Genomic DNA, 16,957 nt, shown 5'->3' on the forward strand with positions numbered 1-16,957 from the left:
GAGGGAGAAGGAGAGAGATCAGACCTTTAAATCAGTCCTGTAACAGTTTATATCTTCTCCTGCCTCCATGTTGGTGGGTGACCAGATGGCAGCTGGGTAATTGAGGCTGGTAGCGTGGCCAATGGAGGGTTAGCCTAGGCTGTGTGTGTGATATGGGAGTTGTGCAGGGGAAATGTCCTATGGGGTGGTCCTGTCTTATCAATGACACTCTGATAGTGAGAGTGTGTAGGCTTGTGTGTATATGTGTATATGTATGTGTCTGTATGTGTGTACATACCCGGGTAAGCAGGGTCCACAGTCTGCGTCACTGTCTGGTGTCCCAGGTGTGAGTACTGTAGCGCGGTACAGACCTTCACAGTCCTTATGTCTCCTGCAGATCTCATACTTCCCCTTTGAGTACTTCCCCGCAGGACAAGACACACACACAAAGTTCTCATCCATAGTCCCATAGCCACAGTTCTGCAACAAAACACACATAAACAATGTTAGACATGTGTTATGCATGTGTTGTGCTCACATACATACATACACACACACACATACACATACACATTCACACACATTTACACACACACACACACACACGCACGCACGCACGCACGCACGCACGCACACATACACACACACACACACACACACACACACACACACACACACACACACACACACACACACACACACACACACACACACACACACATACACACACACATACACATATACACACACACATACACACACACGCACACACACTGCACTTGAAACGAGTGGTGCTGTTCATAGACCTGTGTGTTAGTGTATATACTAATGCTGCCTTCTGTGTTCTGCTGAGCCCAGCCTAGATCTGACTGAGTCTGACTTAGCCTGAGTCTGAGACTAAAGATGTGAAATGTGGTTGCTAACAAGAACAGGAGTCATTCTGAACGGATCTTTGTGTAGTTTGTCTACAGATGTAGGATCTTCATTTGATCACCCTGTTGTAGGATCATTTGCAATTCAGGAAATGTAAAATGTTTAGTGTATTTAAGTTTTAAAAAGGTTTATGAAAGTTTGTAATTTCCACGAATGATGCATCAACCACCACAAAAATGGCTCAAGTTAAGATCCTACATCTGTAGTGTGTGTGTGTGTGTGTGTGTGTGTGTGTGTGTGTGTGTGTGTGTGTGTGTGTGTGTGTGTGTGTGTGTGTGTGTGTGTGTGTGTGTGCAGCCTAGTAGATGTGGGGAGGAAGTGGAAATGTATGTTCTAGTATAGAATGAGGATGTTCTAGACTGATGTGACAACAACCAATACTCTACACAGTCTGACAGACAGGCAGGTAGGTGTCTGACGTATCTTTATTAAAACTGTAAACGCCAAGATGCTGCCTGTCCTACAGACTACAGAAACACTATATTCACTTCAACTTCCTACTTTATTGGCTTGTCCAATATAGCCACTGTGACATCTGATAAAAACTGGATTAAATTATCAGTAGGATTCTGTCAGGATGGATCAACCCAGTGTCAGATCTCCTGGCTGACTTTACTTCTGTCGGTTCATATAAACCTTCTCCAGACTCTCCAGATCAAATTGATTTCCAGTCTCCATAGTTGTGGTAAACCAGTGTGTATCACTGCAGTAAAATGATCTGCTCCATCAGATCACAGCAGATCTGTGTGGGAGTTGAAAGAGTCCTGTTTGATGTGTGTGTGTGTGTGTGTGTGTGTGTGTGTGTGTGTGTGTGTGTGTGTGTGTGTGTGTGTGTGTGTGTGTGTGTGTGTGTGTGTGTGTGTGTGTGTGTGTGTGTGTGTGTGTGTGTGTGTGTTTAGGGGGGGGGGAGTCTCAGGTGGGTGTAGATTATCCCAGTGATTATAAGAAGGCAGAGGGAAAGCACACGGCAAGATTACAGACTAACGACTACTACTGATCACAGACGAGAGAACAGAGCTGAATGCCTGGTTAGTTATGATGTTGATGCTCTGTTTGATAAGTCCTTACATAAATAGACAATCATGAGCAATGATAGGCTTACTTGTCAAGGTCACATTATAGTCATTTTCTGTAATTAGATAGGAGAATTGAATAACTATCACTTAACCGTAGAAGGTTAATGAACAACAGACCATTCAAACAGTTAGACATGTGTTAGGATTGTTGTTTAGATTAAGAGGAAAAGGCGTGCACCTGTTGGAGTTGTTCTGTGTAGTTGTGTGAAGTAGTCTATAGGTGTGTGTGTGTGTGTGTGTGTGTGTGTGTGTGTGTGTGTGTGTGTGTGTGTGTGTGTGTGTGTGTGTGTGTGTGTGTGTGTGTGTGTGTGTGTGTGTGTGTGTGTGTGTGTGTGTGTGTGTGTGGTGTGTATGAGGAGTGTCTCCTCCATATTAAGGCCCAGTGAGCTGCTGCCTGCTGTGCTTTTTGGTTTGACCGGGGCACTGATGAATCATGGTTACTGACAGACTTCTGTACCATTCCTACCCACGGGGCTTCAATATTTGGAAAAAAATCTAAATGGTGTGACAAACCGTGAAAATTGTTCATTCCCCTTTATGAATCTGAACAGGCTTACAGTACTGGGATTTAGGTGGTAACTCTCTCTGAGCTGGGATGTGTACAGATGTAGGCTCTTAATTTGATAACTCTTTTGTTGCGGAGAATGCAAACTTGGAAATGCATACTTCTAATGTATTTGAGTTTTAAAAAGGCTTCTAAAGTTTCTAATTTTCGATTTGCCCTAATGAAAAATGTATCAACCCCTACAAAAATGTTTTCCTGCTGTAGAAAATTGGCTCAAATTAAGATCATACATATGTACCTGTGTGTATATCACTGAGTCAAGAAAACTACCTGGGTGGTCTGAGTAGACAGGCAGACTAGAGAGTATTGTCACACCCTGATCTGTTTCACCTGCCTTTGTGATTGTCTCCACCCCCTCCAGGTGTCGCTCATCTTCCCCATTATCCCCTGTGTAGTTATACCTGGATTCTCTGTTTGTCTGTTGAAGTTTGTCTTGTTTGTCAGGTCAACCAGCGTTTTTGTGTCAGCTCCTGCTTTTCCCCAGTCTCTGTTTTCTCGTCCTCCTGATTTTTGACCCTTGCCTGTCCTGACCCTGTACCCACCAGACTGACCACTCTGCCTGCCCCAGACCCTGAGCCTGCCTGCCGTTCTGTACCTTTACCCCACCTCTGGATTAACGACCTCTGCTTGACCAGACCCTGAGCCTGAGCCTGCCTAACGTTCTGTACCTTTACCCCACCTCTGGATTGACGACCTCTGCTTGACCAGACCCTGAGCCTGAGCCTGCCTAACGTTCTGTACCTTTACCCCACCTCTGGATTAATGACCTCTGCTTGACCAGACCCTGAGCCTGAGCCTGCCTGCCGTTCTGTACCTTTACCCCACCTCTGGATTAATGACCTCTGCTTGACCAGACCCTGAGCCTGAGCCTGCCTAACGTTCTGTACCTTTACCCCACCTCTGGATTAACGACCTCTGCTTGACCAGACCCTGAGCCTGAGCCTGCCTGCCGTTCTGTACCTTTACCCCACCTCTGGATTAACGACCTCTGCTTGACCAGACCCTGAGCCTGAGCCTGCCTGCCGTTCTGTACCTTTACCCCACCTCTGGATTAATGACCTCTGCTTGACCAGACCCTGAGCCTGAGCCTGCCTAACGTTCTGTACCTTTACCCCACCTCTGGATTAATGACCTCTGCTTGACCAGACCCTGAGCCTGAGCCTGCCTAACGTTCTGTACCTTTACCCCACCTCTGGATTAACGACCTCTGCTTGACCAGACCCTGACCAGAGCCTGCCTAACGTTCTGTACCTTTACCCCACCTCTGGATTAATGACTTGACCAGACCCTGAGCCTGCCTAACTTGACCAGACCCCTGAGCCTGAGCCTGCCTAACGTTCTGTACCTTTACCCCACCTCTGGATTAACGACCTCTGCTTGACCAGACCCTGAGCCTGCCTAACGTTCTGTCCCTTTACCCCACCTCTGGATTAACGACCTCTGCTTGACCAGACCCAGACCCTGAGCCTGCCTAACGTTCTGTACCTTTACCCCACCTCTGGATTAATGACCTCTGCTTGACCAGACCCTGAGCCTGAGCCTGCCTGCCGTTCTGTACCTTTACCCCACCTCTGGATTAACGACCTCTGCTTGACCAGACCCTGAGCCTGAGCCTGCCTAACGTTCTGTACCTTTACCCCACCTCTGGATTAACGACCTCTGCTTGACCAGACCCTGAGCCTGCCTAACGTTCTGTCCCTTTACCCCACCTCTGGATTAATGACCTCTGCTTGACCAGACCCTGAGCCTGAGCCTGCCTAACGTTCTGTACCTTTACCCCACCTCTGGATTAACGACCTCTGCTTGACCAGACCCTGAGCCTGAGCCTGCCTAACGTTCTGTACCTTTACCCCTGCTTGACCAGACCCTTGAGCCTGCCTAACGTTCTGTACCTTTACCCACCTCTGGATTAACGACCTCTGCTTGACCAGACCCTGACCCTGAGCCTGCCTAACGTTCTGTACCTTTACCCCACCTCTGTACCTTTACCCCACCTCTGGATTAACGACCTCTGCTTGACCAGACCCTGAGCCTGAGCCTGCCTAACGTTCTGTACCTTTACCCCACCTCTGGATTAATGACCTCTGCTTGACCAGACCCTGAGCCTGAGCCTGCCTAACGTTCTGTACCTTTACCCCACCTCTGGATTAATGACCTCTGCTTGACCAGACCCTGAGCCTGCCTAACGTTCTGTCCCTTTACCCCACCTCTGGATTAATGACCTCTGCTTGACCAGACCCTGAGCCTGAGCCTGCCTAACGTTCTGTCCCTTTACCCCACCTCTGGATTAACAACCTCTGCTTGACCAGACCCAGACCCTGAGCCTGCCTAATGTTCTGTACCTTTACCCCACCTCTGGATTAATGACCTCTGCTTGACCAGACCCTGAGCCTGAGCCTGCCTGCCGTTCTGTACCTTTACCCCACCTCTGGATTAATGACCTCTGCTTGACCAGACCCTGAGCCTGCCTAACGTTCTGTCCCTTTACCCCACCTCTGGATTAATGACCTCTGCTTGACCAGACCCTGAGCCTGAGCCTGCCTAACGTTCTGTACCTTTACCCCACCTCTGGATTAATGACCTCTGCTTGACCAGACCCTGAGCCTGAGCCTGCCTAACGTTCTGTACCTTTACCCCACCTCTGGATTAACGACCTCTGCTTGACCAGACCCTGAGCCTGAGCCTGCCTGCCGTTCTGTACCTTTACCCCACCTCTGGATTAACGACCTCTGCTTGACCAGACCCTGAGCCTGAGCCTGCCTAACGTTCTGTACCTTTACCCCACCTCTGGATTAATGACCTCTGCTTGACCAGACCCTGAGCCTGCCTAACGTTCTGTCCCTTTACCCCACCTCTGGATTAATGACCTCTGCTTGACCAGACCCTGAGCCTGAGCCTGCCTAACGTTCTGTACCTTTACCCCACCTCTGGATTAACGACCTCTGCTTGACCAGACCCTGAGCCTGCCTAACGTTCTGTCCCTTTACCCCACCTCTGGATTAACGACCTCTGCTTGACCAGACCCAGACCCTGAGCCTGCCTAACGTTCTGTACCTTTACCCCACCTCTGGATTAATGACCTCTGCTTGACCAGACCCTGAGCCTGAGCCTGCCTGCCGTTCTGTACCTTTACCCCACCTCTGGATTAATGACCTCTGCTTGACCAGACCCTGAGCCTGCCTAACGTTCTGTCCCTTTACCCCACCTCTGGATTAATGACCTCTGCTTGACCAGACCCTGAGCCTGCCTAACGTTCTGTACCTTTACCCCACCTCTGGATTAACGACCTCTGCTTGACCAGACCCTGAGCCTGAGCCTGCCTAACGTTCTGTACCTTTACCCCACCTCTGGATTAACGACCTCTGCTTGACCAGACCCTGACCCTGAGCCTGCCTGCCGTTCTGTACCTTTACCCCACCTCTGGATTAACGACCTCTGCTTGACCAGACCCTGAGCCTGAGCCTGCCTAACGTTCTGTACCTTTACCCCACCTCTGGATTAATGACCTCTGCTTGACCAGACCCTGAGCCTGCCTAACGTTCTGTCCCTTTACCCCACCTCTGGATTAATGACCTCTGCTTGACCAGACCCTGAGCCTGAGCCTGAGCCTGCCTAACGTTCTGTACCTTTACCCCACCTCTGGATTAACGACCTCTGCTTGACCAGACCCTGAGCCTGCCTAACGTTCTGTACCTTTACCCCACCTCTGGATTAATGACCTCTGCTTGACCAGACCCTGAGCCTGAGCCTGCCTAACGTTCTGTACCTTTACCCCACCTCTGGATTAATGACCTCTGCTTGACCAGACCCTGAGCCTGAGCCTGCCTAACGTTCTGTACCTTTACCCCACCTCTGGATTAACGACCTCTGCTTGACCAGACCCTGAGCCTGAGCCTGCCTAACGTTCTGTCCCTTTACCCCACCTCTGGATTAATGACCTCTGCTTGACCAGACCCTGAGCCTGAGCCTGCCTGCCGTTCTGTACCTTTACCCCACCTCTGGATTAACGACCTCTGCTTGACCAGACCCTGAGCCTGAGCCTGCCTAACGTTCTGTACCTTTACCCCACCTCTGGATTAATGACCTCTGCTTGACCAGACCCTGAGCCTGAGCCTGCCTAACGTTCTGTACCTTTACCCCACCTCTGGATTAATGACCTCTGCTTGACCAGACCCTGAGCCTGCCTAACGTTCTGTCCCTTTACCCCACCTCTGGATTAACGACCTCTGCTTGACCAGACCCAGACCCTGAGCCTGCCTAACGTTCTGTACCTTTACCCCACCTCTGGATTAATGACCTCTGCTTGACCAGACCCTGAGCCTGAGCCTGCCTGCCGTTCTGTACCTTTACCCCACCTCTGGATTAATGACCTCTGCTTGACCAGACCCTGAGCCTGCCTAACGTTCTGTCCCTTTACCCCACCTCTGGATTAATGACCTCTGCTTGACCAGACCCTGAGCCTGAGCCTGCCTAACGTTCTGTACCTTTACCCCACCTCTGGATTAACGACCTCTGCTTGACCAGACCCTGAGCCTGAGCCTGCCTAACGTTCTGTACCTTTACCCCACCTCTGGATTAACGACCTCTGCTTGACCAGACCCTGACCCTGAGCCTGCCTGCCGTTCTGTACCTTTACCCCACCTCTGGATTAACGACCTCTGCTTGACCAGACCCTGAGCCTGAGCCTGCCTAACGTTCTGTACCTTTACCCCACCTCTGGATTAATGACCTCTGCTTGACCAGACCCTGAGCCTGCCTAACGTTCTGTCCCTTTACCCCACCTCTGGATTAATGACCTCTGCTTGACCAGACCCTGAGCCTGAGCCTGCCTAACGTTCTGTACCTTTACCCCACCTCTGGATTAACGACCTCTGCTTGACCAGACCCTGAGCCTGCCTAACGTTCTGTCCCTTTACCCCACCTCTGGATTAACGACCTCTGCTTGACCAGACCCAGACCCTGAGCCTGCCTAACGTTCTGTACCTTTACCCCACCTCTGGATTAATGACCTCTGCTTGACCAGACCCTGAGCCTGCCTGCCATTCTGTACCTTTACCCCACCTCTGGATTAAAGACCTCTGCTTGACCAGACCCTGAGCCTGCCTAACGTTCTGTCCCTTTACCCCACCTCTGGATTAATGACCTCTGCTTGACCAGACCCTGAGCCTGCCTAACGTTCTGTACCTTTACCCCACCTCTGGATTAACGACCTCTGCTTGACCAGACCCTGAGCCTGAGCCTGCCTAACGTTCTGTACCTTTACCCCACCTCTGGATTAACGACCTCTGCTTGACCAGACCCTGACCCTGAGCCTGCCTGCCGTTCTGTACCTTTACCCCACCTCTGGATTAACGACCTCTGCTTGACCAGACCCTGAGCCTGAGCCTGCCTAACGTTCTGTACCTTTACCCCACCTCTGGATTAATGACCTCTGCTTGACCAGACCCTGAGCCTGCCTAACGTTCTGTCCCTTTACCCCACCTCTGGATTAATGACCTCTGCTTGACCAGACCCTGAGCCTGAGCCTGAGCCTGCCTAACGTTCTGTACCTTTACCCCACCTCTGGATTAACGACCTCTGCTTGACCAGACCCTGAGCCTGCCTAACGTTCTGTACCTTTACCCCACCTCTGGATTAATGACCTCTGCTTGACCAGACCCTGAGCCTGAGCCTGCCTAACGTTCTGTACCTTTACCCCACCTCTGGATTAACGACCTCTGCTTGACCAGACCCTGAGCCTGAGCCTGCCTAACGTTCTGTCCCTTTACCCCACCTCTGGATTAACGACCTCTGCTTGACCAGACCCAGACCCTGAGCCTGCCTAACGTTCTGTACCTTTACCCCACCTCTGGATTAATGACCTCTGCTTGACCAGACCCTGAGCCTGAGCCTGCCTAACGTTCTGTACCTTTACCCCACCTCTGGATTAATGACCTCTGCTTGACCAGACCCTGAGCCTGAGCCTGCCTAACGTTCTGTACCTTTACCCCACCTCTGGATTAATGACCTCTGCTTGACCAGACCCTGAGCCTGAGCCTGCCTGCCGTTCTGTACCTTTACCCCACCTCTGGATTAACGACCTCTGCTTGACCTGACCCTGAGCCTGCCTAACGTTCTGTACCTTTACCCCACCTCTGGATTAACGACCTCTGCTTGACCAGACCCTGAGCCTGAGCCTGCCTGCCGTTCTGTACCTTTACCCCACCTCTGGATTAACGACCTCTGCTTGACCTGACCCTGACCCTGAGCCTGCCTAACGTTCTGTACCTTTGACCCTGTTGCTGTTTTAATCATTGTTACTTCGACACATTCTGTATCGGGGTCTTACCTTGATACCTGATAAGTATGGCTGGGAGGTAGGTAACAGGGGTCAGGGTTTACACGATATGGACACTCAAGTTATTTCACCACAGGGAAAGTATGTCTCACCATGTGGGGCTCCTGTCCAGGCTGGCATGGGGGGCAGGGCCGGCAGCTACTGAAGGTCTGGTTGTAGAATTCAAACTCTCCACAACTACTGTACTCTGACCTGAGACAGGGAGGACAGGACACCTGAGATAGAGAGAGGGGGGAGAGTTCAAATATAAAAGTGTGCAAAGAGTCAAACTGAAATGTGTTTTTTATTCAGGTTGTTGGTTATACGGTAGTCCTTTCCACTCACAGCCCCTGTCATATACAGTCATATGCAGTCATATGCAGTCATATGCAGTCATATGCAGTCATATACAGGTTGAAAATGGAATATCTGTCATTGATAAATGCATGAATTGGAACGCATCTGCTGTACAGTAACATTTTCTACATGACGTGAGAGCTCAGGGTTCTCCACTTCACAGCGCTGTATGGGTTTTGACTGACAGCCGTTATAAATGGTGATGCACCCATCCCTCCCGCTAACTGGGCTGCTTTTGCACATGTCACACCCTGACCTTAGAGAGCCTGTTTATTTCTCTATTTGGTTAGGTCAGGGTGTGATTTGAGTGGTCATTCTAGTTTTCTATTTCTTTGTTGGCCGGGTAGGGTTCCCAATCAGAGGCAGCTATCTATCGTTGTCTCTGATTGGGAATCATACTTAGGCAGTCTGTTTTCCATCTGAGTTTGTGGGATCTTGTTTTTGCACAGTAGCTGTCTAGCCCTGCAGAACTTTATGTTTGTTTATATTTTGTTGTTTTGTCAGTGTTTCATTATTAGATTATTATGAACACTTTCCACGCTGCGCTTTGGTCTCACTCTTTTAGCGACGGACGTAACAGCACATGTATTGTCGTCTCAGTGAGGGAAATGCTGTCAATTGAGAGGAGTCACTGTCACTGTGAGATGTTGAGGATTATAATCAACTCTGCTTTGATGTCATACAAGCAAACCACAAACCTAATGTGCACTTCATGTCAAAACTCATGTCATTTACAGTATCAATTTATAGGATTTCTATATGTGATCCACAGTTACAGGGATGACAGGTGTTGTACCCTGGGTTGTCCTGAACAGAATAAGGCTGTTTGTCATATTGTGAAGACAACTAACCACAGGACACACATCAGAATGCACTCATGACTTCATTCTATGCGCACCACAATTACAATCTGTTTATCTGACGTGCCTTTTGAAAGCCTAACACTGTAAGATCATATTTTGTGCTTGCTTCAGTTCCTCAACGGCACAGCTAGGAGAGATCAAAAAAGCACCTTATAGTTGAAGGCTCTTTCCTTGAGTCATAAAAGTGCGTTGAAATGATTTAGGAACTGTGCAGTTTGGAGAGATGCGTTGCCACTTGGAGACACCAGTTAGACCTCTCACTCAAACCCTTGTTTTTTTCTTATTTTGCACCAAATTTCAATGAATATTTTTACGTTATTGAATTTATCCAATGTGTTTTCAGATTTCGTTGTTGACAAATGCTGTGAAAAACACAGTCAATGTAAAATGCACATATAATCAACAGTGTAATGTTTGGATTCAGTCTTGTGTCAGGTGAACTGTTGGGTCCTCAACTTTGGTCTGATCATTTCCCCAGAATCTCAAGTTTTGGTAACATGGTCATGCATATGCTTTTTATAGTTCAACATTTCAAATCGGCCCTATCCATATAGGCCCATTTCTACGAGTGTAAGGGGTTAGGATGAATCTTTTTGTTCTGCTTCAACTCACTACAGGATTCTTCAGTATATAGCCTTAAAGACTAGACTTTAGACTTTAACTACAGCTTTCAATAACTCAAATGAAAATCATTGAGACTATATTAATCCCCTCGGGAATCTTTCAGAGACCAATCAAGGCGTTGTCATTAATGTAGCCCTAAATCTGGCAGCCAGTGAGAGAATGTTACATCACTATCTCTCCCACCATCCAACCCACACAATAACATACTAACCAAACCGCAAACGCTGGGTGTCAGAGTGAACTTAGGGACTGACCATAGTTGTTTAAATGTGCATATAATTGATTTATCGAGTGGCTGAAGTGTGTGTGTTTGTTGGGCATTTGTTCGTGCACCGTAAAGGAAAACTGTAATTTATACGGTAATTGGGAGTATTTTCAACAGTAAAATACTGTGAAACATTCATACATTCAATTATGGTGCATTTTGGGAAGATTGGGAAGATTTTGTGGGCAGGAGAATAATTGCTGTATTCCAAATGGTACTGTAATTCCATCCCACAGAATACAGTAGCGTACCATCTTTTTGGAGCCAAAAACCTTTTGACCATTAGTGGGTGCATGGTCTTGTTGTTTCTGGCTCATTAACATATCTTGTAAATGCCTTGTAAAAGGCTATATTTGTTGCAGGTCAGCGTTTTTCGTCATGAATCTTGCTCTGGAGGCAGCTCTACAGAGTGGTCACTAGCTGGCATAGCCACAAAGTCTTAAAATCTGATTTTAAAACTAACCCTAACCTTAACCACACTGCTAACCCAAATGCCTAACCGTAACCTTAAATTAAGACCAAACAGCATATTTTTGCTTATATGAATTTTTACAATATAATGGTAAATCGCTCCTAAAAGACTCATGACAATAAATGTCAACCTGCACCCGTTAGTGAGCATGCTGCACCGATTGAACTGGTATGTAGTAGTAGTGCCCCATCTATTTAAAATAGTTAAGGGACAGATTGGAGCGGTAGCAAGTCTTTGTTAATAGTTAAGTATTATGCCATGTCCTTTCGGTCTGTTTGCCCTGTCGTCCCTGCCACTTCAGAAGCCTTTGTTAGGCATCTAGAAATGGAAGTGATATAAAACACCACATATGAATTGATATGCTGTGATGTGGAAACACATGACCTAGCAGCCAACCTGCTTGCACCAATCCCATGTAATTATAGTCAAATACAAAACCCAATCCCCTCAATCATGGCTGTGGGAAGATGTTTTGGGTTGGGGGGTGCTGTTGCATTTACGTTTTACAGTACAATAGAGTCAATTTTACACTATTGTACCATGTGTCATTGCTTTGATACTGTATTTAAATTACAATAGGTGTACTGTAACATTATATACAGTAACTTATTTACCAATATGCTACCTGCCTGCCTGGCTCTTTGTGTGTGTGTGTGTGTGTGTGTGTGTGTTCCGTTGGCTGTTCTCCTCACAGATTTTGCTGTCCAGATCCATCCATCAGAACCCACAAATAAAACAGCACACACTCAGCTCTCCCCAGCTCACGGTCAAGAATGTAATTTTCTAAACACAACAACAAGTTACACACTGCTGTTCAAACACATGGAGACTGAAATGAAACCAGTTACTGTTTGCAGTGGTGGAAAAAGTACCCAATTGTCATACTTGAGTAATAGTAAAGATACCTTAATAGAACATGACTCAAGTAAATTGAAAGTCACCCAGTAAAATACTACTTGAGTCTTAAAATATTTGGTTTTAAATATAGAGTAAGTATCAAAAGTGAATGTAATTGCTAAAATATAGTTAAGAATCAAAAGTAAAAGTATAAATCATTTAAAATTCCTTATGTTAAGCAAACCAGACAGCACCATTTTCTTGTTTTCTTTATTAACAGATAGCCAGTGGCACACTGCACAATTCAAACATCATTTACAAATGAAGCATGAGTGTCTAATGAGTCCACCAGATCAGAGGCAGTAGGGATGTCAAGGAAGTTCTCTTGATAAGTGTGTGAATTTGACCATTTTCCTGTCCTGCTAAGCATTCAAAATGTAACTAGTACTTTTGGGTGTCAGGGAAAATGTGTCGAGTAAAAAGTAATTATTTTATTTAGGATTGTAGTGAAGTAAAACTAGACAAACTCTATAACAACAAACACAAGACAGACTGAGCAGCAGCTGGGGAGCTGGAGAGAACTGAGACATCTGACAGGAAGACGTGAGTCTGAGGCTGTGTATGAAGGAGGGGGGAGGAGGAAGGAGGAAGTGGAGATGAGAGTAGTTGGGAAGAGGTGAAAGGAGGAAGAAGAGATGGGATGAGGTGTGAGGAAGAGGTTGAAAGAAGAGAAGATAGGAGGATGAGGCAGAAAGAGGAAGAGATGAGATGGGAGGAGGATATGAGATGGGATGAGGAAGAGGTCTCTCTCTCTCTCTAATCCAGCCCTCCAGGAGTGGCTTTAGTGGGGATCATTAAATGAGCTCTGAGGGAAGTTAAACTCCTGGGAATACAGTCAACACAGACACACAGCCAACAGGTTTCAACATCAGAGGAAGAGAGGAGATATTCAGGCCCAAATTAGAACTGCTCTCTTAGAGCTCCACGGAAGAACCTGTGATGTTTCACAACCTCTGGCAAAGACCTGCTAAAGTACCTCTGCCAGTGGTATGTCTGTACGAGTGTGTGTGTGTGTGTGTGTTCAGTGTGTTTGTGTTCACGCATGCGTCTGTGTATCTGTTACACTGTTTCATTGCAGAAGATGGGTGAGGATGAGAAGAGGAGGGAAAGGAGATGGAGGCGAGGAGGAGAGAAAGAGGAGTAATGTAATTTGAAAGATACTCACCAACAACAAACAGAGGAAGAGGGACTCTATGTGACTTCCTTTCTGAAACATCTTCTCACCTTCCCCTGAGAGAGAGAGAGAGAGAGAGAGAGAGAGAGAGAGAGAGAGAGAGAGAGAGAGAGAGAGAGAGAGAGAGAGAGAGAGAGAGAGAGAGAGAGAGAGAGAGAGAGAGAGAGAGAGAGAGAGAGAGAGAGAGAGAGAGAGAGAGAGAGAGAGAGAGAGAGAGAGAGAGAAAAAAAAGTCAGTAATACAGTAATACATACATTCATGACAGCAGTGTCCCCTCTACTGTTGTTGTGGTGAGTCTTCCACTGCTTAAGAAAGCCGTCACTCCTCATAAACATTTGATCCACACACACACTATGCGTCATCATTTGCGTGGGTTATACTTGACTGTGTGTGTGTGTAGGTGATACTGTTCTCTACTGTAGGTTACTCCTCTGCCCTACTGATATGATGAGATCATTAATGATCCCCCTATCAGAGCTGCCAATCACTGAGGAGAGGGAGTATGTGAAAGGAGGAGAGCAGCCTGGTGGAAGAGGAGAGGATCAGCTCGTCACCTCTCTGACACAGATGGATTATGGGTAACCAGTCCAGGCCTGGGCAATTATTTTCCATGGAGGGCCACATTAGAATATATTTTTGCCATCGCGGGCCAGAATCATATTACAGGATTATACATGTGTTTGACTGTGTTGACAGATATCTACTGGAAATCCCATCCAGATATGCTACTAATTTAACTTTAACATGCACAGAAATAAACCACATTCTCATTTTGGTAGGTAGTTTCATTTTTAAACATGCAATGAACTACACGGAGGGTAAAGTACACTGTGCATTCAGCACCACGGACAGAACTCTTGTTAACAGGTATGCACAAAAACACAAGAGAGAGAGAGCGCTCAACATTACATTTAAACGACTCAATCAATTCTCTGATGGGCATTGACTAGAGCAGTGAAGTCAGGTCTAGTTTCTGACGTCGCTATGGGCAGGATTTCTGAGAGGTGAGAGTCAGTAAGAGATTATCTGTGCCTTGACGTCTTATAATCTGTTCACATACATAGGTTGACCCAAACAGTACAAACATCTGAGCAGAACTCCTAATCTTTGGAAAGTTTTGTTCATCAAGAGATGCATAGAACCTCATCAGTGACATTGTTTGAATAGTTCTCCAATCACTGCATCACTCTGAAGATGGATAAGCTCAAGTTGCAGGTCAGAAGCATTATCCACATTGAAGGTGAAAGGAGAGGAAACCAACAGCATGTCATTTCCCAACACTTTGAAATCCTCAACATTCACTGTTCAAAGCACGCAGCAGCGATGTATACTTCTCCCGCTGGTCATCTGATAGGGAACAGACTAGTAGTGTCAGAAGGTGGGTGAGATTGTTGGCTTCTACTTGGCAGGTCAGGATGAGTCATTTTCCCTTGAAGGCTGACAAGGCTGTACATCTAATGTGCAAAAATGACCTTCCCTTGTAGTTTGGAATTCAGTTCATTCATGAGGGCCATGATGTCCACAGTGAAGGAAAAATCAGCCAACCATTCTTTATCTTGCAGTTGATGGGATTCCACATATTTCCTTCCATTTGCAAAAACTCAGCAATCTCTGACTTCAGGTCCCGCACCCTTTTAAGCACCTTCCCCAAACTCAGCCATCTCACGTTTGTGTGGAAGGGGAGCTCTGCATGACCCGACTGTCTCTTCCAACAGTGAGACAAACTGGTTGTGGTTTAATGATTTTGCTCTTAAGAAGTTTACCACTTTAGTGACTGTATCCACAACATGGCTCATTTTCAGAACACATTTACAGAGCACCTTCTGATGAAAAATGCAATGCGGGAAAATTATTTTCTGATCTGGGTTCAGCTCAGCTACTTGATGTTGTATCCTTTTCAAAAGGCTAATGTTTTTTTCTGTCAAGTTTGGGCACCCATCAGTGGTCACACTGGATAACCTTTCAATACTCAGTCCCAGCTTTGCCACACACTTAACCTCCTCCAATAAATATTTCCCTGTGGTTGTGTTCTTCATTGACTGCACTGAAGCAAGCTCCTCGGTAATTGCACAGTCTGGGGTTATGCCTCGTGTCGCATGCATCACTGCTCTCATCCAGGGCCAAGGAGAAATAGGTGAAATCCTTTACCTCGTCTTTCAACTGTTGTTTCATATTTTCTGTGAAGTCCTCAACACGCCGTGTCACTGCTCATCTCAGCTATTTCTTGTTGGGGAAAAGTATTGCTGCAGAGTCAAATAAAACCTCTCTGGGATATGTGGGACGGTAGCGTCCCACCTCGCCAACAGCCAGTGAAATTGCAGGGCGCCAAATTCAAAACAACAGAAATCCCATAATTACAATTCCTCAAACATACAAGTATTTTACACCATTTTAAAGATAAACTTGTTATAAATCCAGCCACAGTGTCCGATTTCAAAAAAGCTTTACGACGAAAGCACACCAAATGACTATGTTAGGTCAGTAAGTGTTATGCATGGAATTTTAGATCCACTTCTCCTTAATGCAACCGCTGTGTCAGATTTTTTAAAAAATTTACGGAAAAAGCAAACCATGCAATAATCTGAGTACGGCGCTTAGACACAAAAATAAGCCATGCAGAAACCTGCCATGTTGTGGAGTCAACATAAGTAAGCATTATAAGCATTATAAATAGTCACTTACCTTTGATGATCTTCATCAGAATGCACTCCCAGGAATCCCAGTTCCACAATAAATGTTTGTTTTGTTCAATAAAGTCCATAATTTATGTCCAAATACCTCCTTTTTGTTTGCGCGTTTAGTACACAAATCCAAACTGAGGAGGCACGGGCAAGTCCAGGAGAAAGTTCAGATGAAAAGTCATATTACAGTTCGTAGAAACATGTCAAACGAGGTATAGAATCGATCTTTAGGATGTTTTTATCATAAATCTTCAATAATGTTTCAACTGGAGAATTCCTTAGAAATGCAATGGAGAAATGCAATGGAACGTAGAAATGCAATGGAACGCAGCTAGCTCTCATGGGAGAGCACAAGACTGAGCTCATGGCACTCTGCCAGACACCTGACTCAATCAGCTCTCATTCCCCCCTCCTTCACAGTAGAAGCCTCAAACAAGGTTCTAAAGACTGTTGACATCTAGTGGAGGCCTTAGGAAGTGCAATATGACCCCATTAGCACTGTATATTCGATAGGCAATGACTTGAAATTGGATTAGATTCTGGGCTTGAGTAGCAGGCAGTTTACTCTGGGCATTATTCATCCAAGCTACTGCCCCCCAGTCCCAAATAAGTTATTAAACATTATTTAATTCATTCGACCTCAGCAAATGGCTTGCTATGTTTAGCAATTGTGTAGGACAGTACATAGCTAGCTCTCGCAATTCCGTCGTTTGCTGAATGCAGTTTTGTGAAAAGTCTTGCTGCTTCTGCAACTG

At 46.4% G+C, this 16,957-nt stretch overlaps 1 protein-coding gene across 1 annotated transcript in view; it reads right to left on the reverse strand.

Annotated features, from left to right (window-relative positions):
* Window positions 1-16,957, reverse strand: part of LOC118371341 (tumor necrosis factor receptor superfamily member EDAR) — a 54,796-nt gene that overhangs the window by 13,111 nt on the left and 24,728 nt on the right. Inside the window, exons 2-4 of the mRNA XM_052493482.1 lie at window positions 13,513-13,577; window positions 8,983-9,105; window positions 278-459 (exon numbers count right to left, since the gene is read on the reverse strand). Of these exons, the coding sequence (XP_052349442.1) occupies window positions 278-459; window positions 8,983-9,105; window positions 13,513-13,563 (356 nt within the window). The 5' untranslated portion in view covers window positions 13,564-13,577. The remainder of the gene's footprint in view (window positions 1-277; window positions 460-8,982; window positions 9,106-13,512; window positions 13,578-16,957) is intronic.

This window comes from Oncorhynchus keta, chromosome 34 (genome assembly GCF_023373465.1).
Source record: "Oncorhynchus keta strain PuntledgeMale-10-30-2019 chromosome 34, Oket_V2, whole genome shotgun sequence".
Classification (NCBI taxonomy): domain Eukaryota; kingdom Metazoa; phylum Chordata; class Actinopteri; order Salmoniformes; family Salmonidae; genus Oncorhynchus; species Oncorhynchus keta.